Source organism: Coregonus clupeaformis, unplaced genomic scaffold, assembly GCF_020615455.1.
Source record: "Coregonus clupeaformis isolate EN_2021a unplaced genomic scaffold, ASM2061545v1 scaf0571, whole genome shotgun sequence".
NCBI classification, from domain to species: Eukaryota; Metazoa; Chordata; class Actinopteri; order Salmoniformes; family Salmonidae; genus Coregonus; species Coregonus clupeaformis.
The window spans coordinates 130559-152111 of NW_025534026.1; the positions used below are offsets into that span (position 1 = coordinate 130559).

The 21553-nt window shown below is 48.1% G+C and overlaps 1 protein-coding gene across 3 annotated transcripts in view; it reads left to right on the plus strand.

The window, feature by feature from the left end:
- The window catches only part of LOC121532550 (rab11 family-interacting protein 4A-like), a 100532-nt gene that overhangs the window by 33911 nt on the left and 45068 nt on the right, over positions 1-21553 (plus strand). Inside the window, exon 1 of one of the 3 annotated variants that reach the window (XM_045215970.1) lies at positions 20747-21125. The exons of the other annotated variants lie outside the window; for them this stretch is intronic. Within the exon in view, the coding sequence (XP_045071905.1) occupies positions 21045-21125 (81 nt within the window). The 5' untranslated portion in view covers positions 20747-21044. Of the gene's footprint in view, positions 1-20746; positions 21126-21553 lie in introns of those variants that run through there. 3 annotated transcript variants of the gene reach the window in all.

Here is a 21553-nt window from a genome sequence, read left to right on the forward strand (position 1 = left end):
CAGTGTGTGTGTGTGTGTGTGTGTGTGTGTGTGTGTGTGTGTGTGCGTGCGTGCGTGCGTGCGTGCGTTTGGGTTAGCTGTGCGTTTGCATGTGTGTATATATGTGTGTGTGCTCATATAATTTGTGGTTGCTTCCTAGCTGTCTGTCTGTCTGTTTGTCAGGGTAATTGACAGCCATGGTGTGATGCGTATCATGTGTTTGGTTCTGCTGGTCTCAGTTCAGTTCACACTGGTCTTACTCAGGGCTACTGATTGTTGTCCGAAATGGCACCCTATCCCCTATAAAGTGCACTGAAAGTAGTGTATTATATAGGGAATAGGGTGCCATTTTGGACAGAAACAGTGATCTATCTAGTCTTCAACATCCTTTCCAACACTTCCCCTTCAGCAGTGATGTGCAACCTGTCCTCATACATGTCTAGTAGTTTCACAAGCAGTACAAATACAAAACCCTTATGTCTCTACTCTCTATCTTTTCATTTAGATTTCTCTCTCTCATACATTTGACATTTTAGCCATTTAGCATACGTTCTTATCCAGAGCGACTTACAGTAGTGAGTGCATACATTTTCTTATTTGTTCGTACTGGTCCCCCTTGGGAATCAAACCCACAACCCTGGCGTTGCAAGCGCCATGCTCTACCAACTGAGCCACACGGGACCCGGACCAATACGCATACCTACTCTGAGTGATCACAAACACACACGCACACACACACACAGACACACACACAACCCCCTCAACCCGTCCCCCTCCCTATACACACGTTCATCTCGCCCCCTTCCAGCTCTTTATTCCTCCCATTGATTCCCCTTCACCCCTGGTCCCTGTGGCCCATTAACAGCATGATAGATTACCAGGCTATGATCCACTGTCACTCACTGGCAGCAAGGTCAGCACCACTGGACCCAATGGCCATGTAAAGACAGATCCCAAAAATAACTTCTGTCTTGGTGGCAGAGACTGATGTGACTTTGACTGCCCAGTGCCAATGTGTGGGGGTGAAGGATGTATGGGGGTGAGGGATGTGTGTATTAGGGCATGTATGTGTGTGTTTGTGTGTGTGTGTCAGCTCTTGCAGGGTGGGATGGGCGGTGAGCCCTCATACCAACCACTATAGTGTCTCACGACTAGATCAAAGCAAGTCAAGGGTAAGTGAATGTTTGTCCCCTTGGCCTTGCACTATTATGGCCAATCTCCTACACCCCATTGCAACATACTGTGGACTGGAGTACAGGGTCAGACAGTAGACAGTGTTTTTTTTGTTTTTTTTTGCTTGTCTTTGTGCTACATTATATACTGTAATAAAGAGGTCTTAACCTTTCCAACAATGGCAGAAGTATGTGTAGTGGTTATCAATACCTCCACATAACTATTTTAATAGTGCCCTGAGGGCTCCACTAACCCAGTGGCCTGGTTTCACCATAACACAGCTGTGTACTGGGACGCTGGTGTTATGCTGATATCAGTCACACAGACAGAATGGGACTGGGTAACTTATCCTGTTAGAGCTAGAGAGGAGCGCTGTTTTCTAGCCTAGGCTATATATCACCTATAGAGTCACAGTGGTATAGTAGTTAATAGTGATTTTACCATAGCTTTGATTTTGCGCCAAGATCCTGGTTTTTGCAGCCAACCATGTCTTCAAGCTCCGGTTGTATAGACGCTGCAGCTATTGCAGTTGTATGTTATAAGGAGGGCTATGTGTGTGTGTGGTTTCATTCTGTTGTGGGTAGAGAACACCTGAATTTTTCATGGCGAGCGGCAGCAACGGGATCTGATCGCTAGTGTGTGTGTGTGCGACTGTGCGTGCGTCCGTGTGTGTGTGTGTGATCTCTCCATTTCATTCCACCATAGTGTGCAGATAATTCCCTCTGAGTGTAGAGAGATAGACAGGGCAAATACGACTGTGTGGAGGCTTGATTCTGCCTGCCTTGAAAACGAGAGGCACTTAACTGCTCTGAAACGCCACTTACCTTGGGAGAGGGAGGAGGTATGCAGTCTGGTCATGCAATATACATTTTAGACCAAACTATAGCAATTTGGAGAAAGAGTGCAAATGTATAGGTAAATATCAAGTCAGTCGGTCACACACAATAGAGGAATTTCAACTGTGTCTCTGTCTCTCTCTTTCTTCGTATTATCTCTCCTGCTCTCTCTCCCTGTCTCTTTATCCTATTTCTCCCTCCCCCCTCTCTCTCTCCTGCTCTCTCTCTCTCTCTGTCTCTCTTTATCCTATTTCTCCCTCCCCCCTCTCTCCCCCCCTCTCTTTATCATATTTCTCCCTCCCCCCTCTCTCTCTCTCCTGCTCTCTCTGTCTCTCTTTATCCTATTTCTCCCTCCCCCCTCTCTCTCTCTCCTGCTCTCTCTGTCTCTCTTTATCCTATTTCTCCCTCCCCCCTCTCTCTCTCTCCTGCTTTCTCTGTCTCTCTTTATCCTATTTCTCCCTCCCCCCTCTCTCTCTCTCCTGCTCTCTCTGTCTCTCTTTATCCTATTTCTCCCTCCCCCCTCTCTCTGTCTCCTGCTCTCTCTGTCTCTCTTTATCCTATTTCTCCCTCCCCCCTCTCTCTCTCCCGGTCTCTCTTTATCCTATTTCTCCCTCCCCTCTCTCTTTCTCTGCCTACGTTGTCATTTTGTCTCTGTGTAAAGTGGTGCAGTAGGTGTTTGCTAATTCTCTCCATGTACTGTAGCAGATGGTGGCTTCAAAATGCTGATAACGTTGCAGACAAGCAACACCGAAAAATATATACCCTGCTTTAACATCTATAGCAGCCTATTTCTCTCGCTGCATCCCAAATGGCACCGTATTCTATATGTAGTGCACTAGTAGTGGTCAAAAGTAGAGCACTATATAGGGCCTAGGGTGCCATTTGGGATGCATCTTCTGTTAGATCCTAAAGAAATGTATGAGAAATGTCTCAAAGTGAGAGGGACGTATGGTGTCTGTCTTCTTAATAAGTTTGTGACGAGTACTGAGGATACGAAGAGGCAGGACGCAGACGCAGGAATCAACAATGAGGACCAGGAACCACCGGCCTGAGGAGAGACACATGAAAAGTGGGTGAGACACGGTAGTGAGGGGGAAGGAGCAGCTGGTACGATACCTGATTTATCCGCCGGAGGATCTTAAAACGGCCCCACAAACCGGGGGCTCAGTTTCTTGCAGGGCAGGCGGAGAGGGAGGTTTTTAGTGGACAGCCAGACACGATCACCAGGCTGGAATACGGGGGCCTCACTGCGGTGGCGGTCGGCTTGGTCCTTCTGCCGACGAATGGCCCTCTGGAGATGGACATGGGCGGCGTCCCAGACCTGTCCGGCCCTGCGGAATCACTCGTCGACAGCGGGCGCATCGGTCTGGTTGGGTGTCCAAAGGGCCAGGGCCGGCTGGTACCCCAGGACGCACTGGAAGGGAGTGAGCCCCGTGGAGGAGTGACCGAGGGAGTTCTGGGCATATTCTGCCCAGGGAAGAAACCTCACCCACTCACCCTGCCGGTCCTGACAGTGGCAACGAAGAAACCTCCGAACTCCTAGTTCATGCGCTCCACCTGCCCATTCGACTGAGGCCTATACCCGGAAGTGAGGCCATGGTCTGAGACAATGTCCTCCGGAAGTCCATAATGCCGGAAGACCTGTTGGAACAGGACCTCAGCGACCTGGAGAGCAGAAGGAAGACCAGTTAGTGGCAAAAAATGGCATGATATGGAGAACCAATCTATGACCACCAGGATTGCGGTGAAGCCGTCAGACCGTGGGAGGTCGGTGACAAAGTCTATGGACAGGTGTGACCAAGGTTGCTGAGGCACTGGGAGAGGAACTAGTTTTCCTGCCGGGGCGCTCCGAGGTGTCTTCGTTTGGGCACATACGGAACAGGAGTTGATATAGCGGGAGACATCAGTAGCCAAGGTGGGCCACCAGTATTTTTGTGAGAGAGAATGTAGGGTGCGCGTAATACCGGAGTGCCCTGCCGTAAGGGTGGTGTGCGCCCAGATCAGCAGGCGGTCACGGACCCTGGTGGGTACATACACGCGCCCCAGAGGAAGGTTGGCAGGCGCTGGGTCCTCCTGAGCTGCCAGACGGATGTCTTCGTCCACATCCCAAACGACAGGTGCCTGATGAGAGACGGAGGCAGGATAGGACCCCCCAGATCCTTCCTTTCTCCAGTATGGTGCATCCTGGAGAATGCGTCAGCTTTTACATTCTGGGATCCTGGGCGGTGGGACAGAATAAACTGAAAGCGAGTAAGAAATTGGGCCCACCTGGCTTGACGAGAGTTCATCCGTGTCGCTGCGCGTATGTGCTCCAAATTCCGGTGGTCAGTGAGAATCTGGAATGGAGACATGTTGGCTGGGTGGGGTTGGGGGAATGGGATGAGATGGGAGGTTGGGGGTGGAGGCCCACTTATTTTCTGTTTTATTTTTCTGTTTATACTGAATTTATTATTAAACTCTATGTATTTCTTACAGTTTATTTTTATTTTGAATGGCCGCCTACGGGTACTAGTGCTGAGCGATTAACCAACATTTCGTATTTTTTCAGGTTATTAAACAACTAATAACCGATGTCGGTTCAATTACAGTTCAATTACTAATTAACTACAATGACCATAATCCATTGCGCCTGTTCTTTCCGGCTCGGACAGATGGATACACTTTTATGATGGATACACGTGCTTTTTTTTTTATGATGGATACACGTGCTGCTGTGCTGTTTGCTGCTACTTGGCTACCTGCCAAACTATTCACGTTTTACTTTTAATAAACGTTTAATCAATCTCTGTGTTCAACAAATTTACCAACTTTTTAGTTTTGTCCTCACTCATCTTTTTTCGTTAAACTTTTTCACCCCGGACGTTTTATCCCGAGACAGAAGAGTCATTTTCCTGTGCGTTTTTGCTGCCAACTTTACTTTATTTTTCCTTCGCAACTTTTTTCCCTCATTCAACTTTTTCACTCCGGACGCTTTATCTGGACATGGTTCGTCAACATCTTCAACAGCCGAAGCTAAGTAGTAACATTAACATGATGTCTTCTAATTGCAGTCGCTGTACTCATAATATACAGGAGAACGATCGCCTTACGGCGAGAATAGCTGTGCTACAAGCCCAGCTTCAGACGCAATCGTTAGGCAAGGGTAATTTCAGTGTAGGAAAGGAAGAAACAGCGTCTGTGCCACCAGTAAGTACAGATAGTAACGTTAGTATAAATCCCCCGCACAGTCCCCCGCAGCCGGACAACTTTCTCATGGCTTCTGGAGGGAAATACTGTTGGAATGATCAACCGGTGTCGCTCATTCAGCCGACAGAAACTTTCAACCGGTTTTCCCCATTATGTAGCGAGTCGGAGTCTGAGTCTGAGTCTTCTCTTGTCTCTACTCCTCCCGTTACGGGGTCTGAGACGCCGAAGGCTCCCACCATTAGCTCTGACAAATTGAAAACCCTAGTCATTGGCGACTCCATTACCCGCAGTATTAGACTTAAAACGAATCACCCAGCGATCATACACTGTTTACCAGGGGGCAGGGCTACCGACGTTAAGGCTAATCTAAAGATGGTGCTGGCTAAAGCTAAAACTGGCGAGTGTAGAGAGTATAGAGATATTGTTATCCACGTCGGCACCAACGATGTTAGGATGAAACAGTCAGAGGTCACCAAGTGCAACATAGCTTCAGCGTGTAAATTAGCTAGAAAGATGTGTCGGCATCGAGTAATTGTCTCTGGCCCCTCCCAGTTAGGGGGAGTGACGAGCTCTACAGCAGAGTCTCAGCACTCAATCGCTGGTTGAAAACTGTTTTCTGCCCCTCCCAAAAGATAGAATTTGTAGATAATTGGCCCTCTTTCTGGGACTCACCCACAAACAGGACCAAGCCTGACCTGCTGATGAGGGACGGACTCCATCCTAGCTGGAGGGGTGCTCTCATCTTATCTACCAACATAGATAGGGCTCTAACTCCTCTAGCCCCACAGTGAAATAGGGTGCAGGCCAGGCAGCAGGCTGTTAGCCAACCTGCCAGCTTAGTGGAGTCTGCCAATAGCACAGTCAGTGTAGTCAGCTCAGCCATACCCATTGAGACTGTGTCTGTGCCTCGACCTAGGTTGGGCAAAACTAAACATGGCGGTGTTCACCTTAGCAATCTTATTAGGATAAAGACCTCCTCCATTCCTGCCATTATTGAAAGAGATCGTGATACCTCACATCTCAAAATAGGGTTACTTAATGTTAGATCCCTCACTTCAAAGGCAGTCATAGTCAATGAACTAATCACTGATCATAATCTTGATGTGATTGGCCTGACTGAAACATGGCTTAAGCCTGATGAATTTGCTGTGTTAAATGAGGCCTCACCTCCTGGTTACACTAGTGACCATATTCCCCGTGCATCCCGCAAAGGCGGAGGTGTTGCTAACATTTACGATAGCAAATTTCAATTTACAAAAAAAAAATGGCGTTTTCGTCTTTTGAGCTTCTAGTCATGAAATCTATGCAGCCTACTCAATCACTTTTTATAGCTACTGTTTACAGGCCTCCTGGGCCATATACAGCGTTCCTCTCTGAGTTTCCTGAATTCCTATCAGACCTTGTAGTCATAGCAGATCATATTCTAATTTTTGGTGATTTTAATATTCACATGAAGAAGTCCACAGACCCACTCCAAAAGTCTTTCGGAGCCATCATCGACTCAGTGGGTTTTGTCCAACATGTCTCTGGACCTACTCACTGCCACAGTCATACTCTGGACCTAGTTTTGTCCCATGGAATAAATGTTGTAGATCTTAATGTTTTTCCACAAAATCCTGGACTATCGGACCACCATTTTATTACGTTTGCAATCGCAACAAATAATCTGCTCAGACCCCAACCAAGGAGCATCAAAAGTCGTGCTATAAATTCTCAGACAACACAAAAATTCCTTGATGCCCTTCCAGACTCCTTCTGCCTACCCAAGGACGTCAGAGGACAAAAATCAGTTAACCACTTAACTGAGGAACTCAATTTAACCTTGCGCAATACCCTAGATGCAGTTGCACCCCTAAAAACGAAAAACATTTGTCATAAGAAACTAGCTCCCTGGTATACAGAAAATACCCGAGCTTTGAAGCAAGCTTCCAGGAAATTGGAACGGAAATGGCGCCACACCAAACTGGAAGTCTTCCGACTAGCTTGGAAAGACAGTACCGTGCAGTACCGAAGAGCCCTCACTGCTGCTCGATCATCCTACTTTTCCAACTTAATCGAGGAAAATAAGAACAATCCAAAATTTATTTTTGATACTGTTGCAAAGCTAACTAAAAAGCAGCATTCCCCAAGAGAGGATGGCTTTCACTTCAGCAGTAATAAATTCATGAACTTCTTTGAGGAAAAGATCATGACCATTAGAAAGCAAATTACGGACTCCTCTTTGAATCTGCGTATTCCTCCAGGGCTTAGCTGTCCTGGATCTGCACAGACTCTGCGAGGGCCTGGGATCGGGAGAGACACTTAAGTGTTTTAGTACTATATCTCTTGACACAATGATGAAAATAATCATGGCCTCTAAACCTTCAAGCTGCATACTGGATCCTATTCCTACTAAACTGCTGAAGGAGCTGCTTCCTGTGCTTGGCCCTCCTATGTTGAACATAATAAACAGCTCTCTATCCACCGGATGTGTACCAAACTCACTAAAAGTGGCAGTGATAAAGCCTCTCTTGAAAAAGCCAAACCTTGACCCGGAAAATATAAAAAACTATCGGCCTATATCGAATCTTCCATTCCTCTCAAAAATTTTTGAAAAAGCTGTTGCGCAGCAACTCACTGCCTTTCTGAAGACAAACAATGTATACGAAATGCTTCAGTCTGGTTTTAGACCCCATCATAGCACTGAGACTGCACTTGTGAAGGTGGTAAATGACCTTTTAATGGCGTCAGACCGAGGCTCTGCATCTGTCCTCGTGCTACTAGACCTTAGTGCTGCCTTTGACACTATCGATCACCACATTCTTTTGGAGAGACTGGAAACCCAAATTGGTCTACACGGACAAGTTCTGGCCTGGTTTAGATCTTACCTGTCGGAAAGATATCAGTTTGTCTCTGTGAATGGTCTGTCCTCCGACAAATCAACTGTACATTTCGGTGTTCCTCAAGGTTCCGTTTTAGGACCACTATTGTTTTCACTATATATTTTACCTCTTGGGGATGTTATTCGAAAACATAATGTTAACTTTCACTGCTATGCGGATGACACACAGCTGTACATTTCAATGAAACATGGTGAAGCCCCAAAATTGCCCTCGCTAGAAGCCTGTGTTTCAGACATAAGGAAGTGGATGGCTGAAAACTTTCTACTTTTAAACTCGGACAAAACAGAGATGCTTGTTCTAGGTCCCAAGAAACAAAGAGATCTTCTGTTAAATCTGACAATTCATCTTGATGGTTGTAAAGTCGTCTCAAATAAAACTGTGAAGGACCTCGGCGTTACTCTTGACCCTGATCGCTCTTTTGACGAACATATCAAGACTGTTTCAAGGACAGCTTTTTTCCATCTACGTAACATTGCAAAAATCAGAAATTTTCTGTCCAAAAATGATGCAGAAAAATTAATCCATGCATTTGTTACTTCTAGGTTAGACTACTGCAATGCTCTACTTTCCGGCTACCCGGATAAAGCACTAAATAAACTTCAGTTAGTGCTAAATACGGCTGCTAGAATCCTGACTAGAACCAAGAAATTTGATCATATTACTCCAGTGCTAGCTTCCCCTACACTGGCTTCCTGTTAAGGCAAGGGCTGATTTCAAGGTTTTACTGTTAACCTATAAAGCGTTACATGGGCTTGCTCCTACCTATCTTTCCGAGTTGGTCCTGCCGTACATACCAATACGTACGCTACGGTCACAAGACGCAGGCCTCCTAATTGTCCCTAGAATTTCTAAGCAAACAGCGGGAGGCAGGGCTTTATCCTATAGATCTCCATTTTTATGGAACAGTTTGCCTACCCATGTGAGAGACGCAGACTCGGTCTCAACCTTTAAGTCTTTACTGAAGACTTATCTCTTCAGTAGGTCATATGATTGAGTGTAGTCTGGCCCAGGAGTGTGAAGGTGAACGGAAAGGCTCTGGAGCAACGAACAGCCCTTGCTGTCTCTGCCAGGCCGGTTCCCCTCTCTCCACTGGGGTTCTCTGCCTCTAACCCTGTTACAGGGGCTGAGTCACTGGCTTGCTGGTGCTCTTTCATGCCGTCCCTAGGAGGGGTGCGTCACTTGAGTGGGTTGAGTTACTGACGTGATCTTCCTGTCTGGGTTGGCGCCCCCCTTGGTTTGTGCTGTGGTGGAGACCTCTGTGGGCTATACTCGGCCTTGTCTCAGGATTGTAAGTTGGTGGTTGAGGATATCCCTCTGGTGGTGCGGGGGCTGTGCTTTGGCAGAGTGGGTGGGGTTATATCCTTCCTGTTTGGCCCTGTCCGGGGGTTTCTTCGGATGGGGCCACAGTGTCTCCGGACCGCTCCTGTCTCAGCCTCCAGTATTTATGCTGCAGTAGTTTATGTGTCGGGGGGCTGGGGTTAGTTGGTTATACCTGGAGTACTTCTCCTGTCTTATCCAGTGTCCTGTGTGAATTTAAGTATGCTCTCTCTAATTCTCTCGTTCTCTCTTTCTCTCTGAGAACCTGAGCCCTAGGACCATACGTCAGGACTACCGGCCGTGGTGACTCCTTGCTGTCCCCAGTCCGCCTGGCCTTGCTGCTATTCCAGTTTCAACTGTTCTGCCTGCGGTTATGGAACCCCTACCTGTCCCAGACCTGCTGTTTTCAACTCTTAATGATCGGCTATGAAAAGCCAACTGAGATTTATTCCTGATTATTATTTGACCATGCTTGTCACTTATGAACATTTTTGAACATCTTGGCATGGTTCTGTTATAATCTCCACCCGGCACAGCCAGAAGAGGACTGGCCACCCCTCATAGCCTGGTTCCTCTCTAGGTTTCTTCCTAGGTTTTGGACTTTCTAGGGAGTTTTTCCTAGCCACCGTGCTTCTACACCTGCATTACTAGCTGTTTGGGGTTTTAGGCTGGGTTTCTGTAAAGCACTTCGAGATATTAGCTGATGTAAGAAGGGCTATATAAAATAAAATTGATTGATTGATTGATTATGCCTGCTACGTTAGGTTAGATACACACAGACCGCATAGACCGCATGAGAGAGGAAAGTGCACAACACAATGAAGAGAGAGATGGATAGAGACAGTTCATGAAAGTATGCCTTATCTACTTTGAAGAACTAGTAAAATGATTTAATCAGACAGCTCTGCAGCATGCTTTAGGCAGGCTAGCCTAGCTAAATAGGATGACAGTACAGTATGGGCAGCACAGAGAATGTTGTCTGGCTGTTTGGCTGCTACTGCCTGAGCAGAGATGAGATTATGATTTTTAAGGAATGAAAAATAATAAAGTAATCAAATAAAAACAAAATAATATACACAACTGAAATATTGTATTATTTCATAGTCATTTTCTATATTTCTATTGATGTCTACCCAATGTGGACCTGACAGAAACAATGGAATATTTTGAATGTTTTGGCAATTGAATGTCAACTATTTTGGGCTTTAGAATTTCCATTATAAAGCTCTAAAATCATTTTAATATCATTATTTCATAATGCATTTAATGGTGAAAACAAATTGAAAACTGTTTTTTTATTTTTTATTATTGAACCGAAACCGAACCGACCTCAAAAAGTACAAATCGCTCAGCACTAACGGGTACAGATTTTATAAACGTATAATTTGAAATGGATAATGTACCTGTAACCCCCCCAACAAAAAATAACAAAACAAATACACATTTGGTCACAATTTGTTTTTAAAGTCCACTTGGGTAAATATATTGGTTTTGTGTGCAGTACTGCATGCCCCTGCATATGAAGTAGAGTAGGTCTAAAGGAAAATGGTTTGCCCACCTTGGTAGAGTAGAAACGTGTGTGTATGTGTGTGCATGTGTGTGCCCGTGGTTGTGGTTGAATTCTCCCAATCCTGCGTCTTGGCAGTAGGAGAGTGGCACCGTTGTTGGCATTCACGTCAGACACTCCACAACAGCTACTCGGTGCCTGGTACCCCTCACTGTATCCCTGTCTTTTCTTCCACTTAAGAGCCTACTCCTTCTCTCATTCTCTCTCATTCTATGGGGCCTCTCTCTCTCTCTCTCTCTCTCTCTCTCTCTCTCTCTCACACACACACACACACACACTCTCACCCTCTCTCTCTCGCTCTCTCCCTTTCCCTCCTCTGTCTTGCTGCTGCATTGTGAATGTTGACAGCCTCTCAAGTCCCCACGGAGCTGATTCAACTGAACTCTGCAACAGCCACTATTTGTTTGGCTTATTTATTTTTGTTTGGGAGGAGTGTGTGTTTGTGTGTGTCAGAGAGAAGGAGTGAGTGTGTGTGTTTGAGAAGCGGTAGCGTGTGTGTGTGTGTACTGTATATGTGTGTGTGTGTGTGATGTGTGTGATGTGAGTGTGTGATGTGTGTGTGTGTGTGTGTGATGTGTGTGTGATGTGTGTGTGTGATGTGTGTGTGATGTGTGTGTGTGTGATGTGTGTGTGATGTGTATGTGTGATGTGAGTGTGTGATGTGTGTGTGTGATGTGTGTGTGATGTGTGTGTGTGTGTGATGTGAGGTGTGTGTGTGATGTGTGTGTGATGTGTGTGTGTGTGTGTGTGTGATGTGTGTGTGTGTGATGTGTGTGTGTGATGTGTGTGTGTGTGTGATGTGTGTGTGTGATGTGTGTGTGTGTGTCAGACAACGAAAGTGCGAGAAAGATTGGAGTCACAGCTTAATGCAGTACAAATCTCCTCTCGCTTCATTCTTCCCTCTTGATTCGTATTTCACCTCACCATTCCTCCGATACACAGTTCCATTCCCCTGGAGAATCATTTAATCACTCTACTCTCCTCTCTGTGAATACCATTAAGAAATCACATTAATGCTGGTTCTGAAAGCATTACCCTCAAAGCATTACTCTACATGTCGCCAACTGAAATACAATATGCCAGTCTCACCCAGGTAGACATGAATAGAATGTGAAAGGAGAAGGCCAGCCCTGTAACAAATTGCATATAAACAAATAGCTGTGGGCCAATTGGTTGATCTGTAGAAAGAGAGAGAGAGAGAGAGAGAGAGAGAGTCCTGGAGGGGAGCATTCCTTTCCACACAATTAGCTTTCATTTGGGTTCCCTGGTCTGGATCACCCTCTCTCTCCCTCCTTCTCTCACCCCTTTCTTCATCCCTCCTTCCCACCCTCCTTATATAAATCTCTCTCTCTCTCCATATATGCATGTCAAGCACTAGGTGATCTAGTGTCTGTGAGGGGAGGATCTGATACATATGTCAGTTTCCCCCTGAGACAGACTGAGTCATAACGACAAAGAGAGCAGCAAAGCAGATGTCAGGAGGAAAGGGAGAGGTAGAGGCTGAGAAGTAGAGGGAGAGTGAGAGAGATGGAGTAAGCTGAGAAATGAAGAGAGAGAAAGAAGGTGAGAGAGAGGAAGAGGTGAGGGAGGAAATAAATAAATAGAGGAGGAGACAGAGAGAAGAGAAGTGTTCTCCACCCTGAAATGCTGGAGGGTTTGGGTTGGCACGCCAGGTACGGTCACCATTGTTTGGAGCAAGTTTTCACAAAGAAACTAGGTTGGCACAGTACAGAGGGATAAGGTGTATTGTGAGCGAACAGCCCTGGGGATCCGGTTGGTTGACAGGAGAGTACCTTGTTTACGGCTGTCCTGTATGGGAGACAGCTCCTCTTGAAGAAACTAGGACATCACTGAGACATAACAGAAACAACAACTGCTGCCCGGGCGCCGATGATGTGGACATCGATTAAGGCAGCCCCCCTCCACCTCTCTGATTCAGAGGGGTTGGGTTAAAAGCGGAAGACACATTTCGGTTGAATGCATTCAGTTGTGCAACTGACTAGGTATCCCCCTTTCCTTTCCTTTCCTCCATTAACACCACAGTGATGACAACAGCATGACAGGCAGGTAGGTGCACAAGACACCATAGTGACAACAACATTATCACAGACAGGGGCTAGTGCTACCACAGTGAGATGCTATGGGTTGGAGCAAGGAAGAACAGGGTGTTTTACATGGCATAGTTTGCACAGGTGCAACAGAGATGTTGCTGTATAGGTAAAAGAGTCCTACGAAGTGTACCGCACCTCTAAATGATAACGCTGATTAATCAAATTCCATATGCTGACCGCAAGGCACTGCAGAGGGTGGTACGCTCAGCCGAACGCACCATTGGGTGCACACAGCCTGTCATCCAGGACACCTACAACACCAGGTGTCGCAGGAAGGCCAAGAAGATCATCAGGGACCTCAGCCACCTGACCACTGCCTGTTCTCCCCGCTTCCATCCCTCAGACACGGGCAGTACAGGAGCATCATGGCTAAAACTAACAGACTGGGCAATAGCTTCTACCCCAGACATCTACCCTGCCCACACCCCAATGGACATTTATATTTATCATTGTCACAGTTGTAAACAGTTACAGTTGAAGTCGGAAGTTTACATACACTTAGGTTGGAGTCATTAAAACTAGTTTTTCAACCACTCCACAAATTTCTTGTTACAAACTATAGTTTTGGCAAGTCGGTTAGGACATCTACTTTGTGCATGACACAAGTAATTTTTCCAACAATTGTTTACAGACAGATTATTTCACTTATAATTCACTGTATCACAATTCCAGTGAGTCAGAAGTTTACATACACTAAGTTGACTGTGCCTTTAAACAGCTTGGAAAATTCCAGAAAATGATGTCATAGCTTTAGAAGCTTCTGATATGCTAATTGACATTGTTTGAGTCCATTGGAGGTGTACCTGTGGATGTATTTCAAGGCCTACCTTCAAACTCAGTGCCTCTTTGCTTGACATCATGGGAAAATCAAAAGAAAATCAGCCAAGACCTCAGAAAAAAATTGTAGACCTCCACAAGTCTGGTTCATCCTTGGGAGAAATTTCCAAACGCCTGAAAGTACCACGTTCATCAGAACAACAGCAAATGACCTTGTGAAGATGCTGGAGGAAACAGGTACAAAAGTATCTATATCCACAGTAAAACGAGTCCTATATCAACATAACCTGAAAGGCCGCTCAGCAAGGAAGAAGCCACTGCTCCAAAACCACCATAAAAAAGCCAGACTACGGTTTGCAAATGCACATGGGCACAAAGATCGTACTTTTTGGAGAAATGTCCTCTGGTCTTATGAAACAAAAATAGAACTGTTTGGCCATAATGACCATCATTATGTTTGGAGGAAAAAGGGGGTAGCTTGCAAGCCGAAGAACACCATCCCAACCGTGAAGCACGGGGGTGGCAGCATCATGCTGTGGGGGTGCTTTGCTGCAGGAGGGACTGGTGCACTTCACAAAATAGATGGCATCATGAGGAAGGAAAATTATGTGGATATATTGAAGCAACATCTCAAGACATCAGTCAGGAAGTTAAAGCTTGGTCGCAAATGGGTCTTCCAAATGGACAATGACCCCAAGCATACTTCCAAAATTGTGGCAAAATGGCTTAGGACAATAAAGTCAAGGTATTGGAGTGGCCATCACAAAGCCCTGACCTCAATCCTATAGAAAATATGTGGTCAGAACTGAAAAAGCGTGTGCGAGCAAGGAGGCCTACAGACCTGACTCAGTTACACCAGCTCTGTCAGGAGGAATGGGCCAAAATACACCCAACTTATTGTGGGAAGCTTGTGGAAGGCTACCCGAAACGTTTGACCCAAGTTAAACAATTTAAAGGCAACGCTACCAAATACTAATTGAGTGTACGTAAACTTCTGACCCACTGGGAATGTGATGAAATAAATAAAAGCTGAAATAAATCATTCTCTCTACTATTATTCTGACATTTCACATTCTTAAAATAAAGTGGTGATCCTAACTGACCTAAAACAGGGAATTTTTACTAGGATTAAATGTCAGGAATTGTGAAAAACAGAGTTTAAATGTATTTGGCTAAACTTCCGACTTCAACTGTATATATTAATATTATTATAATTGATTGTTTCATTCACACCTGCACTGTTGGAGCTTAAGAATTTCACTGTACACTGCAACTACCCTGTGCATGTGAATAAATAAAACAAATCTATCTAATCTAGAATAAATTATTGGTTTTAATAATTAATTTCACCATCCAGGGGAAGATAATTGAAGATGCACTGCGCAGACTCAATAGTATTCCCCTCACCATCCACCCCCCATCCTGTCTAGCAGTTTGAGCTGTTGTCTTGTAGTCTGAGTGTGCGTCCTAAATGCCACCCTATTGTGACACTCTGGCTCCAGGGACTCTGATTTATGGAGCCAGGGTTGTTCATTTTCATTTGGGTGTATTTCTATGTTGGGATTTCTAGTTGTGCATTTCTATGTTGTGGTGGTTCTTGATTATTCATGTGACTCCCAATCGGAGGTAACGAGTGACAGCTGTCGGCTCGTTATCTCTGATTAGGAGCCATATTTAAACTGTTGTGGTTTCACCTTGGGGTTGTGGGTTTTTGTTCCAGGTTCAGTCATAGTCACTGTAGGACTTCACTATCGTCATTTGTTTGTTGTTTTCGTGGTTGCTTTTAATAATAAAGTCATCATGTTCACTCCACGCGCTGCGTATTGGTCGGTTTCCTCAGACGATCGTGACAGAAAAACCCACCATAGAAGGACCAAGCAGCGTGTCCAGGAGCAAGACAGCTGGACATGGGAGGAAGCGCCTGGTAAGGAGATCGAGAGGCTGGCGATGGCCCAGGTGGGCAAATCGTGGTCCTGGGAGGACATGCTCGGGGGCAAGGGACCTTGGGGGAGGATCAAGGCCCTGGCGAGAGAGGAGCAACGGCGTCAGCAGGTCCATCGTTGGAAGGACGAGAGGCAACCCCAAAAAAATTTTGGGGGGGGGCACATGGCTTGGGCGGCTGGGCAGCAGGAGGCTGCCACAGGGAGATATGGAGAGAAGGCTATCGGATTACGGGAGCCATTGGCGAGTAGGGGGAGGGAAGTTGTTGTGGCACGGCGTGAGAGACTGAAGTGTGTTACCAGTCCGGTCCGGCCCGTTCCTGATCCCCAGTTAAGGCCAGTGGTGTGTGTTCCCGGTACGGACCGGCCTGTTCCTACTCCACGCACCAGGTCCACGATGTGCGTCGCCAGCCCAGCTCTGCCTGTTCCTGCTCCACGCACCAGGGATATGGTGCGCTTCGCCAGCCCGGCCCGGCCTGTTCCGGCCACTCGCACCAGGGATACGGTGCGCGTCGCCAGCCCAGCCCGGCCTGTTCCTGCTCCACGCACCAGGGATATGGTGCGCTTCGCCAGCCCGGCCCGGCCTGTTCCGGCCACTCGCACCAGGGATACGGTGCGCGTCGCCAGCCCGGCCCGGCCTGTTCCGGCCACTCGCACCAGGGATACGGTGCGCATCGCCAGCCCAGCCCGGCCTGTTCCTGCTCCACGCACCATAAAAAGCCCTGAGATGCGTGTCCTCAGCCTGGGACCACCAGTTCCGGCACCACGCATCAGGCCTACGGTGCGTCCCCAGGGCCCAGCATGCCCTGTTCCTTCTCCCCGCACTAGCCCTGAGATGCGTGTCCTCAGCCCGGTACCTCCAGTTCCGGCACCACGCACCAGGCCTACGGTGCGCCTCAGACGGCCAGAATCTGCCGTCTGCCCAACGGGGCCTGAACTGCCCGTCTGCCCAACGGGCGCCTGAACTGCCCGTCTGCCCAACGGTGCCTGAACTGCCCGTCTGCCCAACGGCGCTTGAACTACCCGTCTGCCCTACGGCGCTAAAGCCGCCCGTCTGTACTGAGCCTGCAAAGCCGCCCGTCTGCCATGAGCCTTCAGAGCCGTCCGCCAGATCGGAGCCGCTAGAGCCTTCCGCCAGACAGGAGCCGCTAGAGCCTTCCGCCAGACAGGATCAGCCAGAGCCGTCTGCCAGACAGGATCAGCCAGAGCCTTCCGCCAGACAGGATCAGCCAGAGCCTTCCGCCAGACAGGATCAGCCAGAGCCTTCCGCCAGCTATGAGCAGCCAGATCCGTCAGCCAGCCATGAGCAGCCAGAGCCTTCCGCCAGCCATGAGCAGCCAGATCCGTCAGCCAGCCATGAGCAGCCAGATCCGTCAGCCAGCCATGAGCAGCCAGATCCGTCAGCCAGCCATGAGCCGTCCAGCCAGGATCCGCCAGAGCTGTCCAGCCAGGATCCGCCAGAGCCGTCCAGCCAGGATCCGCCAGAGCCGTCCAGCCAGGATCCGCCAGAGCCGTCCAGCCAGGATCCGCCAGAGCCGTCCAGCCAGGATCCGCCAGAGCCGTCCAGCCAGGATCCGCCAGAGCCGTCCAGCCAGGATCCGCCAGCCAGCCAGGATCTGCCAGAGCCAGCCAGCCAGGATCCGCCATTTAGTCCGGTACTGCCCCTTAGCCCTGTGCTGTCCCTTATCCTGGTGCTGCCCCTTATCCTGGTGCTGCCCCTTATCCTGGTGCTGCCCCTTATCCTGGTGCTGCCCCTTAGTCCGGTGCTGCCCCTTAGTCCGGTGCTGCCCCTTAGTCTGGTGCTGCCCCTTAGTCTGGTGCTGCCCCTTAGTCTGGTGCTGCCCCTTATCCTGGTGCTGCCCCTTCTCCTGGTGCTGTCCCTTAGTCCGGTGTTGCCCCTTAGTCCGGTGCTGCCTCTTAGTCCGGTGCTGCCCCTTAATCCAGTGGGGTTATATTGGAGGGTGGTCATTTGGAGGAGGCTACGTAAGCGGGTAGTGACTATGGTGGGGTGGGGACCACGACCAGTGCCAGAGCCGCCACCATGGACAGACGCCCACCCAGACCCTCCCCTAGACTGTATGCTGGTGCGCCCGGAGTTCGCACCTTTAGGGGGGTACTGTGACACTCTGGCTCCAGGGACTCTGATTTATGGAGCCAGGGTTGTTCATTTTCATTTGGGTGTATTTCTATGTTGGGATTTCTAGTTGTGCATTTCTATGTTGTGGTGGTTCTTGATTATTCATGTGACTCCCAATCGGAGGTAACGAGTGACAGCTGTCGGCTCGTTATCTCTGATTGGGAGCCATATTTAAACTGTTGTGGTTTCACTGTGTGTTTGTGGGTTTTTGTTCCGTGTTCAGTCGTGTACTGTTGGACTTCACGTTTCGTCAGTGTTTATTGTTTTGGTTAGTGTACTTTATCTTAATAAAGTCATGTTCACTCAACGCGCTGCGCTTTGGTCTACTCATTCGTCAGACGACCGTGACACCTATTCCCTATATAGTGCACCACTTTTGACCAGAGCCTGGGACACAGCCTGACTCTACCCTTCTACTGCTCCTGCCAAAGTCAACTTATTATGTTGTGAGACAGTTGGGCTCAGCCGGTTCAGACTGTGTGGGTTTAACATTAAGCTGCTGGGCCCTGGGAGAGGGGGAGGGGGAGGGGGAGGTGGTGAAATAGGTTGATGGGGGGGGTGAAGAAGTACAAGGGGGAGGGGAGCTGGGGAGGAGGGGGTGGAGAGATAGAGGGGAAATTGGGGAGGTGAAAAGGAGAGAGGGAGAGGTGTTAGACATATCAGTATGGATGACGGATCACCACCTCAAGCTGAACCTTGGCAAGACGGAGCTGCTCTTCCTCCCGGGGAAGGACTGCCTGTTCCATGATCTCGCCATCACGGTTGACAACTCCGTTGTGTCCTCCTCCCAGAGTGCGAAGAGCCTTGGCGTGACCCTGGACAACACCCTGTCGTTCTCCGCTAACATCAAGGCGGTGACCCGATCCTGTATGTTCATGCTCTACAACATTCGCAGAGTACGACCCTGCCTTACACAGGAAGCGGCACAGGTCCTAATCCAGGCACTTGTCATCTCCCGTCTGGATTACTGCAACTCGCTGTTGGCTGGGCTCCCTGCCTGTGCCATTAAACCCCTACAACTCATCCAGAATGCCGCAGCCCGTCTGGTGTTCAACCTTCCCAAGTTCTCTCACGTCACCCCCCTCCTCCGCACACTCCACTGGCTTCCAGTTGAAGCTCGCATCCGTTACAAGACCATGGTGCTTGCCTATGGAGCTGTGAGGGGAACGGCACCTCCGTACCTTCAGGCTCTGATCAGTCCCTACACCCAAACGAGGGCATTGCGTTCATCCACCTCTGGCCTGCTGGCTCCCCTTCCTCTGCGGAAGCATAGTTCCCGCTCAGCCCAGTCAAAACTGTTCGCTGCTCTGGCACCCCAATGGTGGAACAAGCTCCCTCACGACGCCAGGACAGCGGAGTCACTCACCACCTTCCGGAGACATTTGAAACCCCACCCCTACCTGGGATAGGATAAAGTAATCCTTCTACCCCTCCCTTACCCCAACCCCCCCCAAAAAAAAAAAGAAAGAAAAATAAATAAAATAATAATAATAAATAAAATAAGATTTTTTTTAAAAACTAGACATAAAAAATAAACACATTGTAAAGTGGTTATCCCACTGGCTATAAGGTGAATGCACCAATTTGTAAGTCGCTCTGGATAAGAGCGTCTGCTATATGACGTAAATGTAAATGTAAATGTTAAGAGAGGGAGATGTGGTGCTTGCATTTTGGGATCCACTGTTGTTGACTCGAACACTGCCTCAGCCAGGCTATCAGGAAGGGAGGGAAGGAGGAGAGAAGCCTCAGCCTTCCCTCTCTTAGGGGTTAGGGGATCTGGGGGGGATGGTGGGGTGGAGAGTTCAGCGCCAGAGCTCAAGGTCCATTGTTCCAGTGGGGTGTGTGAGTGACATGTGAGAGTGAGAGTGCATGTAAGTTTTGTGTGTGTGTCTGCGTTTGACCCTTTCTCTCTCTCGCTCTCTTTCTGTCGCTCTGTCTTTTTCAGAAGTTTATTTTGCTCTTTCTTCCACTGACACTCTGTAGCCTACAGTCTATCTCCCTTGGTCTGAAATACAATTGATCACCATTCACTCTTCCCCTCATCTCTCCCTCTCGCTCAATTCAATTCAAAGGGCTTTATTGGCATGGGAAACATATATTTACATTGCCAAAGCAAGTGAAATAGATAATAAACAAAAGTGAAATAAACAATCAAAAATGAACAGTAAACAGTACACTCACAAGTTTCAAAGGAATGGACACATTTCAAATGTAATATTATGGCTATGTACAGTGTTGTAATGATGTGCAAATAGTTAAAGGACAAAAGGGAAAATAAATCAACATAAATATGGGTTGTATTTACAATGGTGTTTGTCCTTCACTGGTTGCCCTTTTCTTGTGGCAACAGGTCCCCCCCCCCCCTCTCTCTCTCTCATATACACACGCAGAAGCTCAAATATACAGAAAACGTTTTATACACCTGATTGGGACACCTGACACTCTCTTCCCTTCCCTTATCTCGCTCTCCCCCTCCCCTCTCTCTCAAATCTTCAAACCCACACAGAAGAACTCTATCACTCCACTCCATCAGCTTTTCAGGTTTTGAACCTGTAGAGAAATGTGCCGTGTCAATGGATAAGACTATATGAGTGGAGATAGCATGTCACTTCCCCCCTCTAGCAATGCCACACTGTTCTATGGAAGAGAGGCAGGGTTTAATATGCAAATGCTGCTTGAGGGGGCGGCGGCCAAGAGAGAGTGTGCAGCAATGTGAGTCTCTCTCTCTAAGGGCCGGCCCAGCTGAAGCCAGTTGCCCGGCAACAGATCAGGGAGAGGGGAGGAGGGGGGAGTGGCCTAATCTCAACAACTGTTGCCAGAACTGAGCTCCCTCTGTGTGAATGCAAGCCAGCCGGAGAGCGAATAACCAAATGAGTGTGTGAGAGAGTTGCTGCATCTCTGCATGTGTGTGAGAGAGTGAGGTAGTTGCTGTGTGTGTGAGTCGCGCTCTCACAGATGAGCTAAGCCAGCACTCTCTCCTCTCCTCCTTTTCTCTCCCTCTTTTTCTGGACTACACTGATTCAAAGGACTGCCATTTGGACTATCTAAACCCCCGGCACTTTCTGTACTGACCTGGCTTCACCTGTGTGTGTAAGACGAAAGGCAGAGGACTTAGCCCCTGCTTTGAGGGGCGAGTTGGATGACTTCGGCGGATGAGGGCTTGGCCGGTGGAGTGTTGGGCCAGGGGGACCACCATGGCTCCCCCCATATAATGGACGGGGTAAGAGACAGCGCCTCTTTGCTATGGAACGGGGGTAGGGGAAAGATGGGTAGAAGGATAGAGAGAAGGATCTGGGGCGGAGGTTAGGTGTTGGGGGATCTGGGGGGTTGGTGGGGTGCTTAGTTCAGCGCCAGAGCTCAAAGTCCATTGTTCCAGTGGGGTGTGTGAGTGACAGAGAGTGCGTGTAAGTTTTGTGTGTGTGTCTGTGTTTGACCCTTTCTCTCTTCGCTCTCTTTCTGTCGCTCTGTCTTTTTCAGACTTTTCTTTTGCTCTTTCTTCCACTGACTCTGTAGACTACAGTCTATCTCCCTCGGTCTGAAATACAATTCATCACCATTCACTCTTCCCCTCATCTCTCTCTCTCTCTCTCTCTCTCTCTCTCTCTCTCTCTCTCTCTCTCTCTCTCTCTCTCTCTCTCTCTCTCTCTC